At 42.1% G+C, this 25434-nt stretch overlaps 2 protein-coding genes across 2 annotated transcripts in view; both read left to right on the forward strand.

Moving 5' to 3' along the window:
- The window catches only part of nck2a (NCK adaptor protein 2a), a 28625-nt gene extending 13811 nt beyond the window's left edge, over positions 1–14814 (forward strand). The window contains exons 2-4 of the mRNA XM_029459702.1: positions 5622–5863; positions 11264–12033; positions 12813–14814. Coding sequence (XP_029315562.1) covers positions 5638–5863; positions 11264–12033; positions 12813–13007 — 1191 coding nt within the window. The 5' untranslated portion in view covers positions 5622–5637 and the 3' untranslated portion in view covers positions 13008–14814. The remainder of the gene's footprint in view (positions 1–5621; positions 5864–11263; positions 12034–12812) is intronic.
- Positions 14815–23364: 8550 nt separating this feature from the next.
- The window catches only part of ecrg4a (ECRG4 augurin precursor a), a 4141-nt gene continuing 2071 nt past the window's right edge, over positions 23365–25434 (forward strand). The window contains exons 1-2 of the mRNA XM_029458701.1: positions 23365–23501; positions 24830–24999. Coding sequence (XP_029314561.1) covers positions 23432–23501; positions 24830–24999 — 240 coding nt within the window. The 5' untranslated portion in view covers positions 23365–23431. The remainder of the gene's footprint in view (positions 23502–24829; positions 25000–25434) is intronic.

Raw genomic sequence — 25434 nt, forward strand, 5'->3', positions numbered from 1 at the left:
AGAACAACGTGCTAAAGCCCAAGGTCACACTTTCAAATGACTTGTTTGGCCAATAGTTTATAAACCAAATGCATTAAATTTGGTATCCCAAAGAAAAGCAACAAATCACTATTTGGATGTTGGAAGAGGGGTGTGTTCGACACTTTCTTGTCCAGCCCTACCTAGAGGCTCTAATGCTACAACATAAGAGTCTACTTGTCCTTGAGAAGGGATCAATACACTAACTAATACTCCCACATTATAACATGCCGGATGTAATTTGGTGCTTTTGAGAAGTATTGTCCTCTGTGAAGTCAATAACTGTGCTGAACGTCAGGATGCAGCTCAGCTCACGAGACTCGTGAGAACAATCCGGTGTTTCTGTGCCAGAGCAGCAAGAATCTAAAATACAACTTCATCTGAAGTCTCCGTTTGAATGGCTGTCGGCACCTTAAATGGATCAAGGAGCTTGGTAGTGTATGCGATAGGGCTGGGATATCGATTAGTCCGATGGTTATTTTCTAGATTAATCGCTCAGTTTATAACATTATCAAGAAAATCTCCATGTTTGAGAAACTGAAACAACATTTTCTTCAGATTGTCTGTAACAATGTAATATAGAGCTGGACTTTTATATCGGTCCTACGTTGTGTTTGCTCTCTGGTTTAGATTGTGCTGCTCACCACGGTTTTTGAATGAGTTTGATAAAGAAGCCTCTTGTGTCTTCAGATGTGCAGTCATATGGCGGGGTGGTGATGGCAGCCCTGGCTCTGTCTGTGTGGTCCGAGTGTGCCTCCTTCTCAGACCTATTTTGGGCCGACAGCGGGAAACTCTTGGTGTTGTATTTGAGATGTCCTTGTTTGGCTTTTGGGCTTGTTTGATGGCAACCACCGACCTCATCACAGTGACACATATATATATATATATATATATATATATATATATATATATATATATATATATATATATATATATATATATATATATATATATATATATATATATATATATATATATATATATATATATATATATATATATATCTCTCTCTCTCATGTCATATACCACACCCTCAGTTCAGGGCCTGCGAGTTAAAGAAAGAACAGAATTCCACGTTTCTATCATCATCCATATCCAGTACCATAAAGAACAGCAGCAAAGTGTGTGTGTGTGTGTGCAACCGAGAGACGAAAGATTTATCGAATGTGTGTGACTGACAGATTGGGACTGTAAATGATTGCCCGTTTCACAATATAGCTGTCACTCTAAGTTCCTTTCTTTGTTTGTAACGGGGAACATTTGGCAGCAACAGCCGTGCATGTTGAAAACCTCTTTAACGGCATGTAAGAGGTAATTCTTCTCTGGCCTGGTTGTGTTGATGGAGACGAATCATTCTTTGAGAAAGACCATTAGACCTCTTTAAACCAGAGTCATGTCCACAGTGGCTGTTGCAGAGGGAGTGTGGCTTCCTCATGTTTCAATCTGTTCAGTCCACTGCAAGTGCTTCAGACACTGATTGCCAGAAGGGAGTGAAGCAGTCCTCCTTCCTGTGAGAAGCAACTGGAGGAGGGGAGGTGGAAATGTCCCCCATTGGCTGAACGGTGTTTGTCTTTGACCCGAATGCCAAACACAGAAAGCTCTGCCAGACTTTCTTTTTTCTTTAAACATCCCCTCTTTTTTTATAATCCTCTTTTACTTTTCCTTTCTCTTTGTGTGGTGTTGAAAGAGCCTGTGAGCGTTCCCCCCCCCCCCCCTCAGTGAAGGGTGTTGTGAAGTGCTGGTGAAGCCCAGCTCAGCAGTCCGTCACTCATCTTTCCTCTTTTAACTCTCTCAGCAGAGGAATGGGGGGTCATGAGTACCATGAGCTCGCAGGCTTTCCTCCTTTTGTTCCAACCGTGTCCCTCCAAAATCTGTTTTGCTTTTGTGTGTGTGCGTGTGTGTGTGTGTGTGTTTATATCCTCTCTCGCAGGGAAAGTGTTTTTTGTTCAACCATCTGTCCGTTTGTTATAAATCAAGGAAACCGTGTTAGTGGCTCTGATTTTTTAAATGACGCACGTATCATCAAAACGTTCTGTTTATCCGAGCCAGTTTTCACCCACAGCTCAGTGAAGCACAAACCGTCGTAAACAAGGCTTTTGATGTGTGTAGCTCGTGGATGTCACTGGCATGTCAAGAGTGACGGCACGTTAGCGGGCTTTAGAAAGAGCAAATGGTATAGCTGCCTCTCTGACATGCGGGATTTTCCATTCAGAAGGATGGTTTTGATTTGAAGTGGCATTTACATCACACTGTCTAATGAGCAAGGTTGTCAAGGAGACAGAGACGTTTGTATCGCGGGCGAGGGGAGGCAAAGCGCCCGTGCTAGGGTGGGATAATGTTTTTCTGCTAATTAACTTGGGGAATAAGTGGAAATAAATGACAGTAAGCTGGAACCATTGTGGAAGGTTGTTTTATGTAGTGAGATCACTTTATAGAGTTGCTTTCATACCCAACCAACTCTGAAATGTGTTTTGGTGGTTAAATAAAGATCAATGACGATTGTAAGTCATTTCAGCATTAATTCAAAAGCTAAACTACTAATAAAATATTCATAATTTAGCCACAAATTGTCAAGAAAGCCATATTATTAGTGACCTTTTTATATCATCATAACACCAAATGTTTAAATATGTAAATGAGACATTATCTATGAATTCAGGAGAAATCTACAGATGCAAACAGACAAAGTGTTTGTATAATAAACACATGAGTGCTGGGACTTCCCCTGATCAACCCGAGTTAAAACACACAATTTGAGAAGACCAATGAATGTCCTGTCGGATGACATCATAGTCTGTATGACTTTATGTTTCCCGTCCTTTTATAAAAAGTCAGCGTGATCGCGGACGATACTAAAAACACCTCGGGGCAGAACAATGTGAACTACAGGTGTGAGAGTGACTGGAAAGCCTTGGTTTAGCTTGACAGCAAGAATCGTTGCTGCGTAGAGGAAGAGAATCCCAATCAAAGCCAGGAAATAATACCGCTGACATTTCTGGTCTGCTTTTATATTTCAATATCTCAAATGCGGTGACGGTTCAATACCGTGGAGCATTTTCCCAACAGACATCATCAGGTTTGCTCATCCATCCGTCCTCACCGGGAGGGATAAAAGCAAAGGAAAGTAATAGCCTGGTCTAATCCAGCAGCTGAAGCCTGAGGCGGATAGATACCTCCTGTCTCCTGGAGGAGTTGACGTCATCTTGTCATAAATCTGCCCTTCCACTTGTATTTCCTGAGCTCTCAGAAGAATCGCGGCTGCTGCGTTACTTGTCTGGTCCTGCACGTTGACCCTTCCGCCGTCTTCCTTCTGGTGCCTTTTTTGCTGCGGCAGTAAAAGTTGTCACATAATGTAAAGTTGACTAACTTAACTTATGGTGAACTTGACTTAAACTCCCCTTGGCGTGTTGCACAACTCCCTCCTCCTCCTCCGCTGTCCCTGTCCCGGCCTGTGTAGAAATCCAGTTTGACAGCTTTAGTGACGGCAAGCAGAGGCACATTCACAAACGCAGAACAACCGTGCGAGCTGTTGCACATGGATTGTTACTGCTTGTTGTAGAGATAGAAAGCCGTTATTAAGACAATCGCATGCAGTGACACACGAGCCTGATTTTGCTTGTGACTATAAGTGTAAGAATGTATTCAGCGAGGGCTGTGCTGTCTCTGTGGACGTGGCCTAATTGGAGTGGAATTGAATATCTTGGGTTGAAAAACCAGCCAACGCTTCTGAGTACTCCCATTTGCATTTCATAAAAAGTAGCTAACACAGAAGATATCAATCTTTCCACCAGTAATGGAATCTTTTTATATGGTCTAATTTGTGCAGCTACACTTCTCATGAGTCATAATTCTCTTTTGTGGCTGCGCTTTATCTGTGCTCTGCCCTCTCATTAAAGAATAAAATGGAAATGACAACGTGCGTAAGGGAATATACAACCCCCCCCCCCCCGCCGCCTGTATCTTAAATGTGTGCTGCTGTGTTCTTTTCCTTGTGTCTAGTCTGTGGAAAAATCTGTTTTTGTGCAAATATACTAAATATAGATAAACCCACAGGTTTCCTCTTACACAATTATCAATAGTGTCTTTTCCTTTCCACGGCTTGCAGGAGTTTTCATTCATTCGGAAACTCAGTTTATGTTATAAATTACTTAACCAACCGCCATTATTATTATTATTAAACCGCTCAATACGCAGTCTCTATTATACATTAGTGTTGTAGAGGATATTAAAACGGTCAGTTTTGTCTCCTGGAGGGTGTTGCAGCCATAAATCACAGCATCAAACGATAGCTACTGATACAAATGATGATTAGATATGCAGCAGACAGTTTGATTTGATTATTCAGACCGCGCAATTGCCGAGACAAAAGCTTTACAACATGACTATTCGTTCTGTATCTGTTAATTCCCCCTTATCTCCAGAGAGCGCCTCTTTTCATCTGCCTCGTTTTTCCTTTATTTATTCCAGTGATCTTGTTTCCAGCTGCAGACTGTTAACTAGGCGGGGAGCTAAATATAAATCGAAATGTGCGCCTTTGTATCACAGAAACCAAATTACCTCAAACTTTGCTGATCCCTTCATGCATGTTCCTAAATACACAAGTTTCCCATTTGGCTGTAAACAGATTAATGTAGTTCTTCAGCAGTTGAGGTGGTCCAGCAAACTCGTGTCCACCTCACCTAAGGCCTGGGAAATAGAGCATGTAATCGCTCTCTGTCTGTCTCAAAAACTAATAGTGTGTGTGTGTGTGTGTGTGTGTGTGTGTGTGTGTGTGTGTGTGTGTGTGTGTGTGTGTGTGTGTGTGTGCAGAATGAGCACAGCAATTGATTTTGTGTTTGTGCTGCTCTATCAAAGAAGCCGTTTCAGAGTCTGAATTATAAATACTGTTACCGTCCTGAAAGCTGTCGGCCTCATCACGTCTCCAACAGTTGGTATCTTCTCCAGTGGTGTGTTGTGGATGACGCTCCCTATCTTTTATTTTTTTCTAATTGTTACACAGAGGGATGATCATGGGGGTCAGCCATGCACAAGGAATTATTAGTTTTAGTGCCAGTAAAGGCACCGAATATCATCGCAAACTTTAAACTCACATTCGGCTCGGTTATGTAACTTAGCTTTGTGATGGACTGGCGACCTGTCCAGAGTGGATCCTGTTTGATGCCCAATGTGAGCTGCGATAAGCGGTTTAAAAACTGTGCATGGATGGATATGGATTAATTTGTAATCACTTGTCACTTGTCACAGAAAAACTGAGGCACGCACATACACACACACACCTTGAAATCACTCTGTACACCAGAAAAAACACATTTACAGATGTTGTGTAATACGTCTTTTATGCAGTCTTGGATATTTCTGTGTTGAGTGTGTTTGCCTGTTTTTAAAATGTCAATTACCAAATGAATGTGGTCAGTATGTCTTAATTCATTCTTTATTAATTCATTCAAATACCCATGATCAACCTATCTGCCCCCTAGTGGTCGTCTGAAGGCGTGACAATGTTTGTCTGAATCAGGATATGTCACTTTAGTTCATCTTTACCCCTGTGATAAATTGTTCCTGAGTTACTCCTTGGCTCACGTCAGTCCTCTTCTTCTTCACAGGAGGACTCCATGAAAGATGACAGAGGAGGTGATTGTTGTAGCCAAGTGGGACTACACGGCCCAGCAGGACCAGGAACTTGACATCCGTAAAAACGAGCGTCTCTTCCTCCTGGACGACTCAAAGACCTGGTGGCGCGTCCGCAACGCCGGCAACCAAACTGGCTACGTGCCGTCGAACTACGTCGAGCGCAAGAACAGCCTTAAGAAGGGATCCCTGGTGAAGAACATCAAAGACACACTGGGTAAGAAGAATGTAGTCTTACACTGCTAAGAATTGAACAGGTCGCCTTGTGTGTTTGAGTTTAATGCTAGTGGATTATTTTCAGTAGAAGTGGAAGATCTCTGCACTTCCTTTTCAGTGCTCTCTGCTCCCCGTAAGAGGAGCAGGCTGTGGTCATACACAGCGGGCAGTTTGTGTGCATGCATGTGAATCTCCTCAGAAGTCAAATGAATCCCTCACTGTGTCTCTGCCGGGAGCCGTCACTGTGCACTCCAGGGATCCTGTTGAGTCGGCCGTTGCTCTCAGCTGTCAGCACACTGTCTGTCCCCAGTCATGACTTGAATACGTTAGACCGTGTATGTAGCCAAAGCTGCCAACTTATGACATTGACCAAGACAAAAACGAAACAGGCTATTAATAAGCTACTGTTGTAATACATATTGATAATGTACCATTTATAAAGCTCCCTCTGTCACAATAGACGAGTAAAACAGGAATAACGTGTCATGTCTGATATTTTCTGGTTGTGCTTTGTTTTGAACGTGTGATCAGTTAACTAATACATTTATAAAAAATGTTTTACATTTACAAGAATGAACAGAAATGGATGCTGAATCGAGCTACAGCGCACGTGCCAACAGCTGGCACAAACGAGCAGAAGCCGTTAATAGGTTATAAACTGTGCACTGGCCTGGAGTGCTTTAGGCTACTATCTAAACTCCAGTAATGTAATCAAACTTACATGATGCACGTGGGGCTTTGGCCCTCATGTAAGTTGCACGTGTGATGGGAGAAAGCACTGTGCACGCAGACGATTGTTAATTTACTGAATTCCTATTTATTCCTAATACTATATCTGTACATAGTGCATATCTTTAACCAAACTGCAATAAGACTTAATACTGTTTTCACTATTAAAAGGTACGATTGTGCAAACATCCCCAAGCTTAACTTCCCTTTGCAACCCTAGTTCTTCTGTGTTTCCATCATTACGGATATGATCCATTAATGGATGTTTCTTCAGTCCATGGGTGATATGAACATGTGCACTTTAGCGTTATATTAGTTTACAAACAGCAGCTTGTGCATTAACCACTGGGTGGGTCTGTGACACACACACAGCTCCCCCACACGTCAGCAAACAAGTGGCTTTAACGGTTTCCCGGCACAATCTAGTGCGTTGGTATTTTGATATTTATTTATTGGATATCAGGGAGCTCTTTGGTGCAGCTGTCAGGAGGAAACTGTCGCCTTCAGCCGCAGCTTTAAAACATCTCTGTTTATGTCACAATGTATTATGACTGATGGTGACACAGGACCTCATAAGGCTTCCCAACAGCACATCATTTGAATTCACCGGTAGGGGGGAGGGATATAGTTCAAGTCAAGAATGAAAGCATTGATGAAGATGATCAGCTTGCTCTACTTTCTTGGAGCAGGAACAGAGCCGGATGGAGCGTGGCACCGAAATTGACATTTTTGTCAGGCTAGTAGAGGGAGACATAGCAAGACGGAGATGTGGGAGAAGTTCTCAAACAGAATGATCAAGTTCAATCAAAGAATAGTAACTGTGTGGCCCTGAAAGACAGACGTGTGTATATAGAGTTCGGGGGAGGAGAGAATACAAGGAGATGACGGAGGGCTGGTCTAATGCGCCGATTCCTCTCGGCTCTGTGAATACCAGCCCTCGGGGGAAGCGCGCAGCTTTATGTGGGCCGGCGTGGCACAGCTTGCCACTGTCACCCTCACCAGGGATCATTGTGTGCAGAGACAAACACTCATCGCCCCCTGACCCCTCCTCCCGCTTCCACACTGTTCCCATCAGTCCCATTCTCTGTCGCTGTAGGATTCTGCTCTTCTATGATCAGTAGATTGATTAGTGGAGAAATCAGCAGCCTTAATGGCTGTGCTGGAATGATGGATTACCTCTCTGTCCCTGACTTTGTTATAGATCGACTACAACATTATGGCCTAGTTCCATTTCAGTATAAGTAGTGTGTGTCTCCAGCCAGTAGCTGTTTGGTGTTAAAAGCCTGACCAAATCCAATAGAGGAGAACATTGTCATGATGAGTTGATGAGCAATAAGTGAGGTCAGGGACTAATGGAACTTACTCACACACTTGAATTTGATTGGCTGAGAGTGTGATTACTTCATCTCGCCTGTAGTTTCTGGCTCTCTTCAGTAAGTCCACATTGTGATTAAGGACCTCGCCGATACTCTGTTTCCTCCAGTTCTCCTTATTTACTTTGCTATAATGTGGTTGAATCATCAACATTCATCCAGACAGAATTGAATTGTAAATGGCTTCATGCCGCTTTGTGCCCCAGTTTCTCTCTCACACAAAATAAAGACAGTAATGGCTGAAAGAATTTAGCAAAAGTCCTACTTATCTCTGAAACTGGGCCAGTACTTGACAGAATGACAAAGTGGCAAGTTACATTTCTGTCCACCTGACTTTGTACACGGCATCGATGTGTGAGTATGCGTGGGTGGACGTGAGGCATTTTAAAAGCACTTTGTCGCGTCCGCGGGTCAAAAAGCATTACACCGCTGGCTGAAGCCACTTTGTTCCATCCTGAAATACCTCAACGACTGTTGGACTGATTATCATTACATTTAGTAGAGACATTGATGGTTCCATGCCAGTGGTTTCTACATTTCCCTCGGGATGAATAAAGTATCTGTCCGTCTATCTAGTGGTTTTGAGTATAATGTCTCAACAATGGGATGAATTGCCGTTACATTTTGGTGCAGCCGTTCACGGTCCCTTCAGGATGAATCGTTATACCGTAATGTTTTATCATCAGGTCGAAACCTGTAAATGTTGTTTATGACCCGACGCTCTCGGCATGGTCAGACACTGTTTGTAACTAGGAATGTTTAAGCACCAATACAAGTTGCGCCCGTGTCTGCGTGGGAGTTGTTATTTCTAACCCTGTGGTGGCCTGAGTGTAAACACATCTGCTGCAGGATCAGACACAAAGCAGGAAAGGCTGTAAAGGTTGTAGCAAGAAATGTCATTTCCAGTGCCCGTACTTTGCGTTTGTTCTCTTCATGCCGGTGATTCAGAAGGAGGTGGAAAAGGAAATTATAAGACGACGGGTACCAAAGACCAACGAGCCAATCAGCAGCAGGGAGGTGTGCACAGTCAGCGCTACCGCTGTGTAGTCTTGTTCGTCTGCATCTCCACCGCAAACAATTTAATAAAGGCAAAATGGCCAAACTTTATTATTATTTTTAATTATTATATTATTTAACCTTTACATTTGTAATTCTTTGTTTCCTCAAATGCTGCATGTGGGTGTCCTGCAGGCTGCTGCGTTAAGACTCCCGAGGGTTTTGGCAGGTATTACTGGTTTTACACACAGTTATGCATTAAGTATAGGCCCAGAGAAGAGAGCAACACTGCTATTCAAAAGGCCGCATAGCTCATCTATGAGTCACTCAAAGTACTCTTTTTAAATCACAGCACAGTGCTAATGCTTCATTTAGGAGCCAGGTTGTGCATTTTCACTTGAATGTGGTTGGTGTGGACTCATGCATTTGTTATTTCCACAACAACTGCCCTCCGCTGTAAACTGTAGAGTGAAGCAATATGCGGCAACATGCGGTCATCGAGGCTTTCATCAACTCACTTCCCTCTGAGTTGGAGTCCTCTGGGTTTGAAAAGCTAGTCTCCTTCCACGAGATGAAGCGGTAGGTGAAGGTTGGGAGTGAAAGTGTGGGAGGAGGGAATATATCCTGCTGCTGCTCTAACCAGCAGGCCGGTGCCTTGAAGTGGAAATGAGTGAATAAGAAAGGTGTGTGTGTGCGTTAAAGTGTGTTTTTGCTCTGCTTGTGTGTGTGTGGGTGTGGGTATGTGTGTTCTTGTGTGTTCGCTCGCTGCCTTCTTGTGTGTCTCTCTTCTTAACCCTTTTCTGAAGGGACCACCTGAAGTAGGCACAAGAGTCAACCTTTGTCTTTGACTCACAGTCAGGTGATACAGAGTACACACACACACACACACACACACACACACACACACACACCTACCAGATACGTAAGATGCGCACTGCTATACATAAACATGATCTGCTTATTATTCCCGTCTCATCCTTCTTCTTTTGCGTTTTTGTCAGTTGTGGCATCTGATGTGCTTGGTCTACTGTTTGTGTGAGAAACCGCTGCCAAGGGACTCCTCGTCTTTATTCACAGCTCTCCTCCTCTTCCTCTCTGCCAACAAGTTTCATGCTACTCTGAGTGAACCCGGCAGTTTTCAAACAATGTAAATGTTGTATTCGGCAATGACATTTCTGTGGCATTTCAGCAGCCTCCGTGGGGGGAAACTGGGTGATTAGCTGTCAGGAAACTCACTTCAGTCATTAGCTGCACGCATGAGCCTCAACTGTCAAGTGAACGGTTTAAATGGTGTCAGCCTCATAGTGTATCATTATTATTTTAACATGAGTTTTAAGGGGAGACCTCCTTGGTTATGTTCACCAGAGAGACTTTAGAAACGTAAGGCCTAATTGAAGTGTGCAAAAGCATGTTTAAAAGTACACGCATGGAAAAGTCAGAGACAGGTAAGACAGGCGCAGACTTTGATCCTGGATGTGCTTATCGTTATCAAGCCCATGGTGCCTGCTCCACTTTTCATTCCCTGTCGACACCACCTATTTTCAGCCTTTTGATTAGTATAGATGTGTATCCTGCGTGTAAATGGTGTCGACGGAATCTCAACTAAATAACGAGCTTTCATTTCTTTGTATATGAGCAGAAGGACACGGGGCGCTCGGTGCAGGTGCATGTGTTAATTCTATTATAAGGAGTATTGATCCGTCATTCACCACCAAGGTTTTCTCCTAGGATATCCTGTATCCTCTATTTCTAAAGTACTTGGTGTGCTTCTCGGGGCCCTTGAGTGCAACTTGCAGCTTCAATTAGTTTCCTGCTGACCTAAACCGCCTCCTCTCCCCGTGAAGCTCAGGCCTTTCTCTGCTTTCTGTCTCCACCGCCTCTCACCACGGCCCCCATTGTTTTTGGATTATACGTTTCAAGTGTGTTTTTATATTAACAATGGATCAAGTGACTGCTTGTGAAAGGTGTTGCTTGTAGTGACAAACCCACAGAGAATCATCAGCTGACTCTGCAGCTCCCCTCAACTCTGCGGAGCGGTTTAGCATCTTTTAGCTGATTGTTGCACAGGTAACTGAACATTGTGGAGCATTTAGGAGACCAAAACAGAGCTGAATATTAATGTCTTATTCATAAAACATGATTCCAGATGAATGTGCACAGTAACACGTTTGCTGTATCAACTTTAAAGGTGATCAAATGTTGATTTTAATGCAGGTTTAAAGTTTATTTAAAACGACTGAGAGGAAAGAAATCTGGTAATCTTCCTGAGTCACCATTCTCTTTTCTTTCTGTCCATGCTGCAGGTTTGGGAAAAACGAAACGAAAGACAAGCGCCCGTGATGCTTCCCCGACGCCAAGCTCAGACACAGAGTACCCCTCTAATGGCAGCGGGGGCGGAGGAGGAGGAGCTGCTGAAAGGATTTACGACCTCAACATCCCCGCCGTGGCCAAGTTTGCCTACACAGCAGAGAGAGAGGACGAGCTGACCCTGGTCAAGGGCTCCCAGGTCATCGTGATGGAGAAGTGTAGTGACGGATGGTGGCGGGGCAGTCAGGCGGGCCGCGTGGGCTGGTTTCCCTCCAATTACGTCCTGGAGGAGCTCGGTGGGGCTGATGACCGAGAGGAAGGAGATTCCTCACAGGGCTACCAGGGAGGCTCTCAAGGGACTTTGTTGGCCAACGGCCGTGCAGGCGGCTGCGGTCCAGTGCTCCACTTGGTTCAAACACTCTACCCCTTCAGCTCTGTGACGGAGGAGGAGCTGAACTTTGACAAGGCAGAGGTCATGGAGGTGGTGGAGAAGCCTGAGAACGACCCGGAGTGGTGGAGGTGTAAGAACTCGCGTGGCATGGTGGGCCTGGTGCCTAAGAACTATGTAGTTGTGCTGGACGAGCGGCCTGGCCTGCCCTCCTCTACGTCGAGCTCCCCGCAGAATCGCTCTGTGACACCGGCCCGCTCAGGGAAGTTCGCTGGGAGGGACTGGTACTACGGCAACATCACCAGACACCAGGCCGAGGCTATACTCAACGAGAGAGCAGAGGAGGGCGACTTCCTCGTACGAGACAGCGAGTCATCGGTGAGTGAGTGAGTGAGTGTGTGTGTGTGTGTGTGTGTGTGTGTGTGTGTGTGTGTGTGTGTGTGTGTGTGTGTGTGTGTGTGTGTGTGTGTGTGTGTGTGTGTGTGTGTGTGTGTGTGTGTGTGTGTGTGTGTGTGTGTGTGTGTGTGTGTGTGTGTGTGTGTGTGTGTGGTGAAGTCATGGCAGAGTTGCATTAGGAAGGGAGAAACTCACATGAGGCAGAAAAGGACATTTCATTACATTTTAGTAAAAGTGTGACATCATTTTGAAAATGTAACAAATGTGAATGTCTTCCTACATGATCGGAGGGATTACATGATTATTAGCATCTACGCTCAGAGCAGGAACGGATCTTATTATCACCACTAGCAATCTATAACATAATAATAATAAACGAATATTGACTGAAATGGAAGCAAAGGGAAACACATGTTGGTATTACAGTTGATTATGAACATGAGAAGTTTAGAAAGTAGTATCCCGATGACAAGTGCAGACAAGGAAGTGGCATAGAAAGAGTTTGCAAACAAAATCAGATAACATTTGAAACAAATGTGCGTTTGAAGCTACCTGTTTACAAGAAGTGAACAGCTGATTGGACATGAAGGGTTTTTATCTTAAGTCTTACATGTTTGATAAAGTGAGCGCATGTCTTTAAACGTGAGAACACACTGCCACCTGCTGGATTAAGTCAGAAATGTCATTGCATGAGTTTCTCTCTTCCACTCTCTGCACCATGCGTATGTTTCCTCACCAACTGTCTCCCTCTTTCTTTTCAGCCCAATGATTTCTCTGTGTCGCTGAAGGCGGCCGGTAAGAATAAGCACTTTAAAGTGCAGCAGTCCGAGGGGGTGTTCTGTATCGGCCAGCGCAAGTTCGGCTCCATCGATGAACTAGTGGAGCACTACAAGAAAGCCCCCATCTTCACCAGCGAGCATGGAGACAAGCTGTACCTGGTCAAAGCGCTGCAGTGATTCACACATCCTCACACCTACACTGGATCTCTCTCTCTCGCACACACTCTCTTCATGCACACATAATACTAATGCCACCCCCTAACTGTCTTAACTCAAGCCTTAGCTCTGGACCCTCTCGCTGTGGCGTCTGTACCTCATCCAGTTTCACCTGTCGCCCTCCGGTGGTGATCAGGTGAACTTTCTAGCTCTACGAACGAGCAGCTTAACCCCAAATCGGCGAGCACCGTGTCAGCAAATACCCAGCTACATCCTTCATGTGCGGCACAGTGCTCTGTGTCTCGGATGTGAGCGTGTGCAGTGACCACACCTGCTGCTGACAGAACGCCTGAGGCCTTGTTAGGGGTTGAGCTCTCCTTCTGATGTCATACATCATGTCCATTTACTACCACGCACATTGTAGATTACACCATTGCTCTTAATCCACACAGGACTCCATCCTCTGAGGGACCTTACCCGTCAAATTGCCGGCCATTGTTTTATTGTGTTCCTTTATTGTAAAAAGAAATGCTTGTTCCTGAGTTAACTTCTTTTTCTTTTTTTAAGATAATTTAAATCCCTCTGTGGAGGTTTGAATCGTTGCTCTTTCATGCAATGACTTCACAAAGTGACCAGAATCACTCTCTTGCCTTTTTCTCCTCATGTTCATCATTCCTCGACATGATTTCTCTCCCCATTTGAACTACTGTCTCCACAGTCATTAGTAGTGATGTTATTGAATATACATGATACAATACTTCCTGTAATATTTCTAAAAGGCAGCGGTGGGGGGGGGGAGCATTAATGCAATAGGGGAGACTTCTGATTTCCTGTAGAGTTTGAATGTTTATCAATGTAACCAAATGTGCCACCCTGTACCCATAGAAGTGGCTCCAGGTCTGCACTGCACTCACCATTCATTCATAGATCTGTGCTCATGCTTTATATTGTGTCACATTGTTCTCCAGCACGTGTCTGTAGATCCAGTAGGACACTGACTGAAGAATAAGAAGCTTTTTGGTCACTACACTTGATCTGCTCCAGCGAACAGTTATAAAAGAGTATCTCTTCTGGTGTCAAAGTACATCTTTGTGAATCTTGCCATTTGCAAAGAATTGTGAGAAAAGTGTCATTTTACAAACAAAGACACACAAATGAGTGAAATAATGAGCAAACTAAGAAGGGATTGCCCTGACCGCTACACCACAGGTCAACAAGTCATTTGGAAATACTTACTCATTCATGAAACTAGTCCAACAACAAACCTGAAAGGCAGAGCGAATGACAGTTTGCAAAACCCCGCCTCTGAACAGCGATGGTCCAATCATAGCTTAGCAACCGTAACTAGGCACAGCAGGTCTGTCAACAGGAGAGAAAGAGTTCATGCAAGATCTAACGTTTGTGCTTTTATTTGCCTCTGGCTGAAGTCAAGGACGCACTCAAGGACAGAACAGGCGGCAAGACGGGAACTAAGGGGGCGTGGCTTAACAATAATAAGTCATCTTTACTGTAACCAAATATACTGTCATCTGGCTGATCATGAAACAATATTCTAGTCCTACCAAACATTTTCCTCGTCTGTTTTCTTTCTCTTTGTGCATTTGTTTACCGATGGAAGTGTTGTTGATCACGGGGTCCTCAGCTTTTATATGATATATCTGAATGTTATTGAGCATTGTTATTTAATTCTTGTCTCCACTGTATGTATATATTCAAAAATAAGATGAGGTGCATATATGAATCGCTAAGATCAACCCATGGTACTGTATCACCGACGACGTGATGAGAATTTAAATACTTTTGTTCAATAAATTTTTGAAGAATACTAAAAAAAAATCCTCGTGTTGAAATGATTGGTTGTGATCTTTACTGACCTGCTGGCCGATGCTTTTGCCCCCGTGTTACATTTTTACACCCTCGAAGACACCTCGACATGTAGACAGGAGGAGCCACAGATTAGGTTTAATGGCCGACACCCCACCACCTGGGCAACAGCTGTCCAATCTGTCAGAAATAATCTGCTAATGTACAAACCACCCCTTTGCAAACGGCATTGAATGAATCAAACCTGTTTTGCCCCTAGGGGAATTTATTATGCACAGAGCACAAAAGAATATCGAAACATCAACAATAGACGGGATTGCATATCTTTATATGAAAGTGTGGACTGAAACACCTCAGGACCAAACTGCATGTACAGAAAGTCTTATTTAAATATTACATATTGTTGGTGATTATTAGACATCAGAGGAAAAAATATGTTTGACCTTGCACCTTGACAGAAATGTGGATCGCAGTACCTTTAAATGTCCACACGGGGGCAGTGTTGGGCTTCCTGCATTGTTACCTGACAGCTGTTTATTTTCAATATCCACATTCAGAGCATTCAAGATATATTGACTAAATCAATTTATTTTGTTATTATATATATATATATATATATATATATATATATATATATATTATTATTATTAGAAAGGCACAGTCTGATTATGTTCTTGTGTTATTAAAATGATTTGTATGCCTGTATGGCTTCCCACTAGTTAACAGAAGAGATTTTAGTAAGCCAGTTGTTTCTCTCTTGCAAACTGAATTTCAATAAGATTTGAATTTGTACATTTTCAAATTGAACGTTTGATTTACAGCTAAATTTGTGTACATTGAGAGTTTTCAAATTCACCTTCAATTCCTGTACAAAGACATACTACAAAGAGAGAATATCACACACGAGTCATAACTTTGTGTTGTTACTAAAAACACACCAGGAAGAAGAGAGACATTGAGTTAGTACAGAGAGTATATTTATATTATTATAACATTATCTGGTCCCAGTTTAGTGTTTATTGCGACTACAGATGCAACATTGAATAAACTGCTGCCTCCTGTAGTGCTCTACTGACCCCTAAATAAATAATTACAATAAAACCCAGAGGATTCTATGATGTTGCACTAGTCACCCCTGCAATAAAAGACAACATCCCACAGATGATTGGTTTAGGTCACACACTCCTATCTAAACAGAAAGCACATCTATGAGGGACAATCATAGTCAGCGGTGCACAAGACCGTGACAAACTCCACAGCAGTAATGCCTCTATCACACAAACGAGAATCTCTCCCAACGTAAGACGACTCATCAACTCAACCTTCAGGCCGGTGCTGATCAGCAACTCGTTTGCTTCCTTTTAGATAAAAAGGGGTTTATTTCAGCCACTAATAAACTGTATCAGTATCTTGCACATCACTGTTCACTGGACACGGAGGTCGGCTGACACACACGTGTCTATAAAGCCACGACAGCCACTCATCTCTGAAAATATATTTCAATACAATACAAAAATATGTCAACAGTAATGCTCTTTTCACTCTTCAGGACTCATTTTTCCCAAACAATTCTGTACTCAATTAAGTAAAATAACATACATTATGTATGTATGTATTTATGAATTTATGTATTTATGTATGTATGTATTTATGGCTCCTGCCTGCAACCTTCAACATTCACATATATACTGACATAAATTGCAAATTGCTGCAGGAACCACGTCTGCCTGTCTTCTTCAGTATTTTGCAATTCATCAAGTTAACAAACTAAAACATGGTTATGGTTTCTGTATTCTTTTATGGGGCCATTTTGCTTGTTTTAAGGGTGAAATAATTTATCTGATTCTATAAATATATATGAATATAATTCCATATTTTGTGTTACCTGTCATGTTATGTGCCTGTAACTTACTGTTCATGCTGCCAATCTTTAAGTTTAGTTAAATATTTATCCATTTCTGTCCAAAAATGTCATCACTTTATAATATTATTTTATGTTATTTTATATCACCAACCTCTGATCAACTCATTCTTGAGTCCAAGCGATCGTTTGTGCAAAATTTGAAGAAAATCCCTCGAGGCGTTTTTGAGAGATCGCGTTCAAGGCCATGGGACGCATCAGAATAAAAATGTCATATAGAAAAGCTATAAAGATACCGTAGTATAAAAACTCACTTTATGTCATAATAAAGTCACAAAGGTCAGACGACCTTCTCAAGACTTCTCTACAGATGGAGTCTCTCCGTCCTTAAACGATTCATTTGTGTTGTGTCGTATGCCATAAGTTATGTAGTAAAGAAATGTAATAAATATATGCAGTAAAAGGGTAAAACTTAACTAAATATAGTCGACAGACTGAAGTTCACATTATTGATCTTATGAGATGTTGCACAGTGGTACACATTGATGATGCTGTAAACTGATATAGTAATCCACTGAAGGAATTGATAAACGAATGAATGAATTGTTTGGTGTGTGCCGTCACCTTCACTGGGTAATCGGTGCGTCCCGGGACAGAGCTGGCCTTCTTATCCGTCTCTTAAGTCACTTCCTGTCAGCGGTCGAGATGCCGCTGCCACAGCAGAACACTGTTTTTATCTCTTGTATTTTGTACGGTGTCTTGAAAGGCGCCTCCAAATCAAATGTATTATTATTATTATTATTATTATTATTATTATTAATATTATTATTATTATTATTATTATTATTATTAATATTATTATTATTATTATTATTAATAATATTATTATTATTATTATTATTAAAAGAGCTGAGTCTCCTCAGCAGATGCAGTCTGCTCCGTCCCTTCTTGTACAGAGCATGTTGTTGTATTGTATGCCACAGAAAATGTCATTAACAAAAGTCATAAAACAGTTAAATAAAATCACAATATAGTTTGTTGAATAAAAAAAAGTGATAATGTAAAAAGTATTATATAACATATCTTTAAAAAATCTGTTTTGTATACCGTAAAAAAGTAATTATCACTTCATTTGTGTGGTATGATATGTATGTGTATAGGTTGTCACAAACAATGCCATAAGAAGTCGTAGTATAGTATGTAAATCACATATCAGGTGATGTGTATTTGTGTAATGAGAGAGGGTGTGGCCTTAGGAGATCAACACCCTATATCAAGGTGCGCATAATTATTAGGCAGCTTCTTTTCCTCAGGAAAAAATGGGCCAAAAAAGAGACGATGAAAAGTCACAAATTGTAAAAAGTATTTCAGAGGGATGCAGCACTCTTGACATTGCTAAGATATTGGGGCGTGATCACAGAACCATCAAATGTTTTGTTGCAAATAGTCGACAGGGTCTCAAGAAACGTGTTGAGAAACAAAGACGCAAATTAACTGCCAAAGATTTGAGAAGAATCCAACATGAAGCTACCAGGAACCCATTGTCCTCCAGTGCTGTCATATTCCAGAACTGCAACCTACCTGGAGCGTCCAGAAGTTCAAGGTGTTCAGTGCTCAGAGACATGGCCAAGGTAAGGAAGGCTGAAACCCGACCACCACTGAACAAGACGCATAAGTTGAAACGTCAAGACTGGGCCCAAGAAATATCTGGAGACAGATTGTTCCAAGGTTTTATGGACTGATGAGATGAGAGTGACTCTTGAAGGAGCAGATGGATGGGCCCGTGGCTGGATCAGTGATGGGCACAGAGCTCCACTTCGACTCAGACGCCAGCAAGGTGGAGGTGGGGTACTGGTATGGGCTGGTATTATTACAGATGTGCTAGTTGGACCTTTTCGGGTTGAAGATGGAGTCAAAATCAACTCCCAAAACCACCACCAGTTTTTAGAAGACACGTTCCTAAAGCAGTGGGACAGGAAAAGGTCTGCATCTTGATGCGTTATATCCTGGTAAAATGGGACACCTCCCAAACTGATTGTATCCCAGTTCCAGGACTTTGAATATGGGAAAGGAAAACATTTGAGCTCGCTGCTCTCTGAAGCACACGGGGAACTAATGAGCTGACAGACTGCGAGGGAAGAATATCATCTGAGCAGAAAGACTTCTACAGATTCCTCCAAATGCAATCATAAAATATATTAATTTGGATAATCTATAGGAGGGAATAATGAAACATTTTATATCCGCCTATAACTCTGAATATCACAATACGTAAGTAACGGGTTCTCTGGGGAGACATATGATCTGCCAAACACACAAACATATTCTCTGATCTGCAGGGAATCTTTCTTGAAGAGACGTAATTTATATATTATATATATTTTATATACAGTATTAACATTCCTCTTGTGATGTACATAGTTATTTTTGCTACCAGCGTGTGAAATTCAGTACATCTGTACATTTATATTATTATTTATTATTATTATTATTATTATTATTATTATTATTATTATTATTATTAATAATAATAATAATAATAATAATATATATTTTAAATTGTATTATTTTATTTATTTATTTAAAATAAAATAAAAAATAGTTTAGTATGCCATAAAAAAGTGCCTTAAAAAATGTCATAAAAAAAAAAAAAATTGCATCACGAGTGTTTGCTTTCACCAACTGGTCAAGCTGCAGTTTAGATCCACGTCTGTCCAAAACGTCCTCACTTCATCCCAATAGACATTTGTGTGAAATGTTCATAATAAATATCGAGTAACGTTTTTTTGAGGCCACAGTGACCTTGACCTTGTTTTGAATATTCTTTCTTCACGTCTCTTTGACCTTGAACAAATTGCATATAATTCCAAGCAGCTCAAGGCTAAAATCTCACACTGCACCGAGCTCCTGATGGCTGTGACGACAACATAGTTATGTATCTCAATATCATAGTGAAAGTAATTAGAGGAGTTTAGAGTCGGCGGCTTCCCCAGATGTGTCTGCACAGCACACGAGGACACTTTTACACATTTTTATAAGCCTCTATAAAAAGCAAACGGCCATGAGAGGTGTGAATCAGGCTCTGGCGTCCTTTGGAGACAGGCGGGTGTAAAGAGGCAATATGTGAAAAACAAACATGTCCGCCTTCCTGTACTTCTATCCAAGACAGAAGCACGAGGGACAGGACCACGAGCAGCAAGACGGCACAGAAGATGATGTTTGATGAAGCAGATGTTCTTGACACATGGGGAAGTTTCAAAGCCTGTTGCATCCTGCTGACAATATTACATTCCTGCACTACAGGAAGTGCGAGGATTCTACTCTGTGCATCTGAATTCACACACACACACACTTTTTCTTTCAGACCACAGAACAAATTACTTTTGTACAGGTCGAGCCCTTTTGTGTTCTGCCCTGAAAGCATGCATGCTCTGTGCGTGTCTGCGCTGCTCTATTCTCTCCTCCTTTGATTTCTGCAGGTATGTCAGCAGCTCACACACGTCATTACACATGGATCGACTTGACATTGTGATATTTATTATTCATTCTGTCACCGTCTTCTTTGACAGGAGCAGAGGTGAGCGATGCAGCGGGCAGGAGGTGGGGGATGGGGAGGGAGAAACGAAGCCTCCCTTACTACGGCCTGTGGTCGGCAGACTTTCTCGGGTGTCTGGAGGAGCTGTGGCCGCAGGCAGCTCATGGAGGACCTGGACCTGGCTCCAACCTTCTGGGCTCACTTCCCCATCGGCAGCGAGCTGGGCTACGACAGTCAAGAGTCTGAAGCGCAACCTGAGTGAGGAAGACGAGGGGAAAGGAGAAGATTTAAGAGTCAGAGGGATGTGCAAAGGTTCCCACATACTGAGTATGAGGAAGAGTTTGTAGGGTACAGATGTGTGATCACTAATGACGGGGGGAGGGAGAGACGGTGTCAGTGGGGGTCTCTGGCCTTCGTTCCTTTTGTTTGCCAAAATGTCATTTACAGACAAAGAAAGGTACAACATGTAATCTACTCAATGACATGTCAGCTCGATCTGTTATTTAGGATTAGGGAGGTGCAGAGCGGAGTAAAATCTGTTGTCATCAATCAAAATGGTATTATTTGATCCACACCTCTCTATATGATGCAGTATACAATGATGAAACGATGTAAAGGTGTTTTGTTGAGCTGTTAAAGGGTTAAATGCAAAAGTAAACAAAATAAAAATTGACTTCAGGATTTGTGTTTTGAGTGAAGTGTGTCAGTTTATGAGATCAAGCGTGAGGAGCAGGATGGAAGCAACGTTCAATCTGATTTTACGGCGTTTCAATTCCTGCCTGACAGCAAACATGCAGTTACATAATGACCTGATGAGGTGACCTGATTCTGCCTTGTGTGTGTTTGGTGTCCAACAATGCTCTGATGCAGAGATGCTGAATGAAAGAGTCAATGTGTATCCCTGTTCAGAGGCATCTACTGAATAAAAACAGAAGGTAAATCTGTTGGCACGTCTGCCCTGAAAGCAGAGGCTTGCCTTTCACTAAGCTCTACAGCAGGGGTGGGGAACCTTTTTTCCTATCAAGGGCCATTTTTATTTACAACATCCTTCGAGGGCCGTACTAATTATTGAACTCATAACCTCTGCAAAATGTTTTTAAGACATAGCCCATTCATTTCACTTTTCTTTTATGCTAAATGCAAAAAAAGCAACTTTTTTATCCATGTATCTTTCTGTTTTATCAGAAAACCTTTATTAGTCCCACAACGGGGAAATGTATCTCGTCACAGCAAAAGAACATATGAAGTAAAAAGGCAGTACACAATAATTAAATAGAATAAACAATAATATAAGTACCAAGTGGTTGATAGAAATAAAGTGAGTATTGCACATGGCAGTGATAACTGCACAGCAGTGGTGGAACAGTCTGTTCTTGGTGTGGTGGTCTACCTCTCTATCTGTCCATGTTTGTATGTTCCGCTCTGCAGAGAGCTGCTTGTTGGGCCAAACTCCGCCGAAGAGCGTTAACTTTATCCAAACGCACTCAGCTCGTGCAGTGTTGATGTTTGTGCAGTAATGACGCTCGAGATTATTTTTAATCACCGCAAGCGCGTCCACACAAACTAGGCACACTGAACTTTTACTTCCTCAAAGAAATAATCGTTCGTCCATTTCTCCTGGAAAGTGCGACATTCTGCATTGAAGCTTTCTCTGTTTTACACTCGCCACGCTGCGTTCACGGAAGTCAACGACAGTCTCGTTTAATATTGTTTTTTTAACTTTTTTAAATTACATTTGTTGACATGACCACGTGATGACACGTTCCACTCGTGTTGTGTTCAAGGACCCTGACCTTGGACAGAAAAAACTATCAGTCGGCCGTTTAAAATATTGTCGTTGTTTTTTTTGCTAGTGGATTTTCTTTGCGTGCGTTTTACGAATTACCTCGAGGGCCGGATCAAATGGTCTCGCGGACCTCTACAGCACAGCAGCCTTGACTCAAATCTATTCCGATCTGACCTCTTTTCTCTTCAATGCCCGGTGAGTGTCCAGCTGAATGCAGCTTGTGTGTGTGACGGCTGGAGAAATGCTTCACAAAGAGGACGTAGCTACTTTAGTCAGAGACCGAACGATGAAATGAGGAAAGCAAGAGTTCACAAACATTTTCACACACACACACACACCATTGAGGGAGAATTTCTGAATGAAACCTCTATAAAGTATCTAGTATTTCACTCAGAAGACTATGATGTCATTAAATTGAGACTATAACTTGTTAGAAACAATATTGCTTAATCTTCACCCTTACACATGAAAAGTTGAATTCATAAGAAATAAAACACACTCTTGCTCAATTTAATACACTCTTGAAGAGACGGTCTAGTTGAGTATTACAGGGAGCTAATGGTGGCTAACGTTAGCACACTTTAGATGGATATTGTGCATGGATGCAGAGCGGTGTCTCCACTTGCTGCAATTTTGTCCCAAAGAAATCCTCTGCGGCATAAATAACATTTTTCCCACAGACTTCCATTATAAAAGAGACGTCTGTAAAAAACTAGACTCCTCGAACTACAAACAAGGTCAATTATTACTTTACTTTTTTTTTTTAATTCAAGTTGCATTCAGCTCATTTAATATGCAGCATCACACTTTAAACTCACTTACCTGATAAAAGAAAGCGTTTCAACATCCTTTGCTGATACGGAGACTCCCCCTCACCCCTCACCATGAATAATTCATGTTTTACAAAAGGAGCAACTTCACTCTTGGTCACTGACTTACTGTTGAAATTCATTTTTAAGTAGCTGTGCAGATTTCTCCTCAGTAATTCTAATGTCAGGTCAGAAAAAGCTTCTGTAATAGATACTTCAGCGGCATCTTCAGCATGCATACAAATCCAGAGTTTGTGGAATTTAATCACTTTGCACAGTTTACATTGCCAGAGATTCTCCTCATTCATTTCTTCTTAAGTGAAAACAGTATTTTTTTATTTATAACATGTGAATTGCAGCGACCTGCTTCAGAAAGTATAAATCCTGCAGGAAAAACTGAGGATATGGGAGATGGAAAAGTACCTGGGACACACATGAAAATTCATTTAAGAGCAGAAAATCTCCCAGTTACAGTTTTGTTCCTGTAGGCGAGCAGCTAAAAGACATTCCACCCCCTTAAGCCAGTTTCCATGTGGAAAGTCTGGGTCGCTGCCCACTCTTCCCTTGCACAGCAAGCATGCACAGTTGTTGCTTTTCCTCGGCTCTGCAAAGACTCTGAGCGGGTCCACGATGGCGTCCCAGCAGATGTACTTGAGATTAATAGCCCTGGCTGTATTGCTGACACTCTTTGCTCTGAGAGGTGAGCTCAACCTTCTTCTGCTTTTCATTTAAAATGTGACATATACACAACAGCTCGAGGCCAGAAGGTGACGGTCCCCATCAGGCCTTGTGCTGTTGGTGTAGTTCCAAAAGCATTAGCGATTAAAATGTAAGTAACTGCATGTCGAATGTGAAGGTGTTTTATTCAGGAGAATGTTCACTCTTAGAAAAGACGAAAAGGAAAAAGCAGCCACACACACCTCAAGTAACTTTGAAAAGGATGAGAATATAACATTAATAGACGAGAGAGCAGATGTAAAAGGCCTCGCCAACAGTTGCATCACATCGACTTTAAAATCAGAATCATTTGCATTTATATGATACCTGCTTTTCAAAGCATCACACACATTGGAATGCATTGCCAATTAATGTTTAATAATTCATTCATTTTATTATTATTCATTTCAATTTGGTGGGAAAGCTCAACCTTCAAAGACTTGAACCTTGCATCACAGTGAACACGTGCACATCCATAACCTCAGAGTTATAGAGAACATAAAGGCAGCCAGTTATTAATAATGCATATGATTGACAAATACGCCATGCTTTGGGAAAGTAGCTGTGTTGTAAAGCACACTGAGTATTAATGGAATAAAAACCTTCACTGAGAAAATGTCGACTCTGGATTATTGATGGAGGTTTTGCTGCAGTCACTTTGTCGTCAGATGACGTTAAACTTCCTTTTGAAGGAAAATAACTTGAATCCTTCGACAACATTAACTTCCCATAATTCATCCTGACGCGGGAAACAAGAGAAGAAGAATTCTGCAGGAATGTTGTTCGTGGCTCAACTGCAACACAAACCGGAGGAAACACTACACGGCAGCTATCTTCTACAAATTCCACTTTTTACAGCTCAGTGCAAAAGTTTCGTGCTCAGGCCGAGACAGAGTTCACCTCCAGACCAGGATTCTACTTCTGTGCATATTGTCAGGGTGTTAATTCTCCTTTAACCACACTCAACCATCCACACGTGCACACACACTAATCCATGAAGCTGGTGAAGTGAAGTGTGAAACTACTGTATCGCAAAAGCTCCTGCAGTGCAAGCAGAATAACCCGTTTATTATTTATTTATTTAAAGAAAAGGAAGCTAGAGCCTTGAACACTGTATACAAGTAAAGAGTTAGTGTTGTGCTGTTTATAAGCTGAGTGTAAGTTACCCGACATGAAGCTCTCTGTCTGCTCTTAAGGAATCTTAAGGAAAAGAGACGGTAACATCTTATGATCTCACTGCTCAATCAAAGATCAACTCAAGTGAAAGATGTTTTGAAATGTAATCTTTTGCCCGATTGTGCTTCCCTCCAGTGGCAGGATCTGGTACTGCCCTGTCGAAGTCCTCCGTCGCTGTCCCCTCTTCCCAGGCTCAAGAGTTTCTAGCAAAGCTGAGCAGAAGCAAGAGGAACCTCTGGGACCGCAGCAGACCTGACGTGCAGCAGTGGATTATGCAGTTTATGTACATGGGGTTTGATGAGCAGGTGGGTTGTTGCGTCTGTTCCAGGAGAGTTCAGATTTCCTGTGAACTCTTTCTCACACACACTCTCTCACACACACACACACACACACACACACACACACACACACACACACACACACACACACACACACACACACCATGACAGGGACTGTGCAAAACAAAACTGATCCACAGAACACAAAAAGAGCAAATAGATTCAGCACCTTTTGAGGAAAGATTGTTTACGCAGGGATTAGAAGAAGACACATTTCTCTCACAGCAGACGGACCATAAATTCTTCAAATGATGTGCCAATGTTTTTGTGAAAAACTGTCGTGAGATGGTTACCTTGCGTATTACGTTATAAAACCACAAGCTGCAAGGCAGTTATCCTCACAATGACGCTGTCTGAACACATGAATCCCCCCCCCACACACACACATATATATATATATGT

Source organism: Cottoperca gobio, chromosome 21 (assembly GCF_900634415.1).
Source record: "Cottoperca gobio chromosome 21, fCotGob3.1, whole genome shotgun sequence".
Taxonomy (NCBI): domain Eukaryota; kingdom Metazoa; phylum Chordata; class Actinopteri; order Perciformes; family Bovichtidae; genus Cottoperca; species Cottoperca gobio.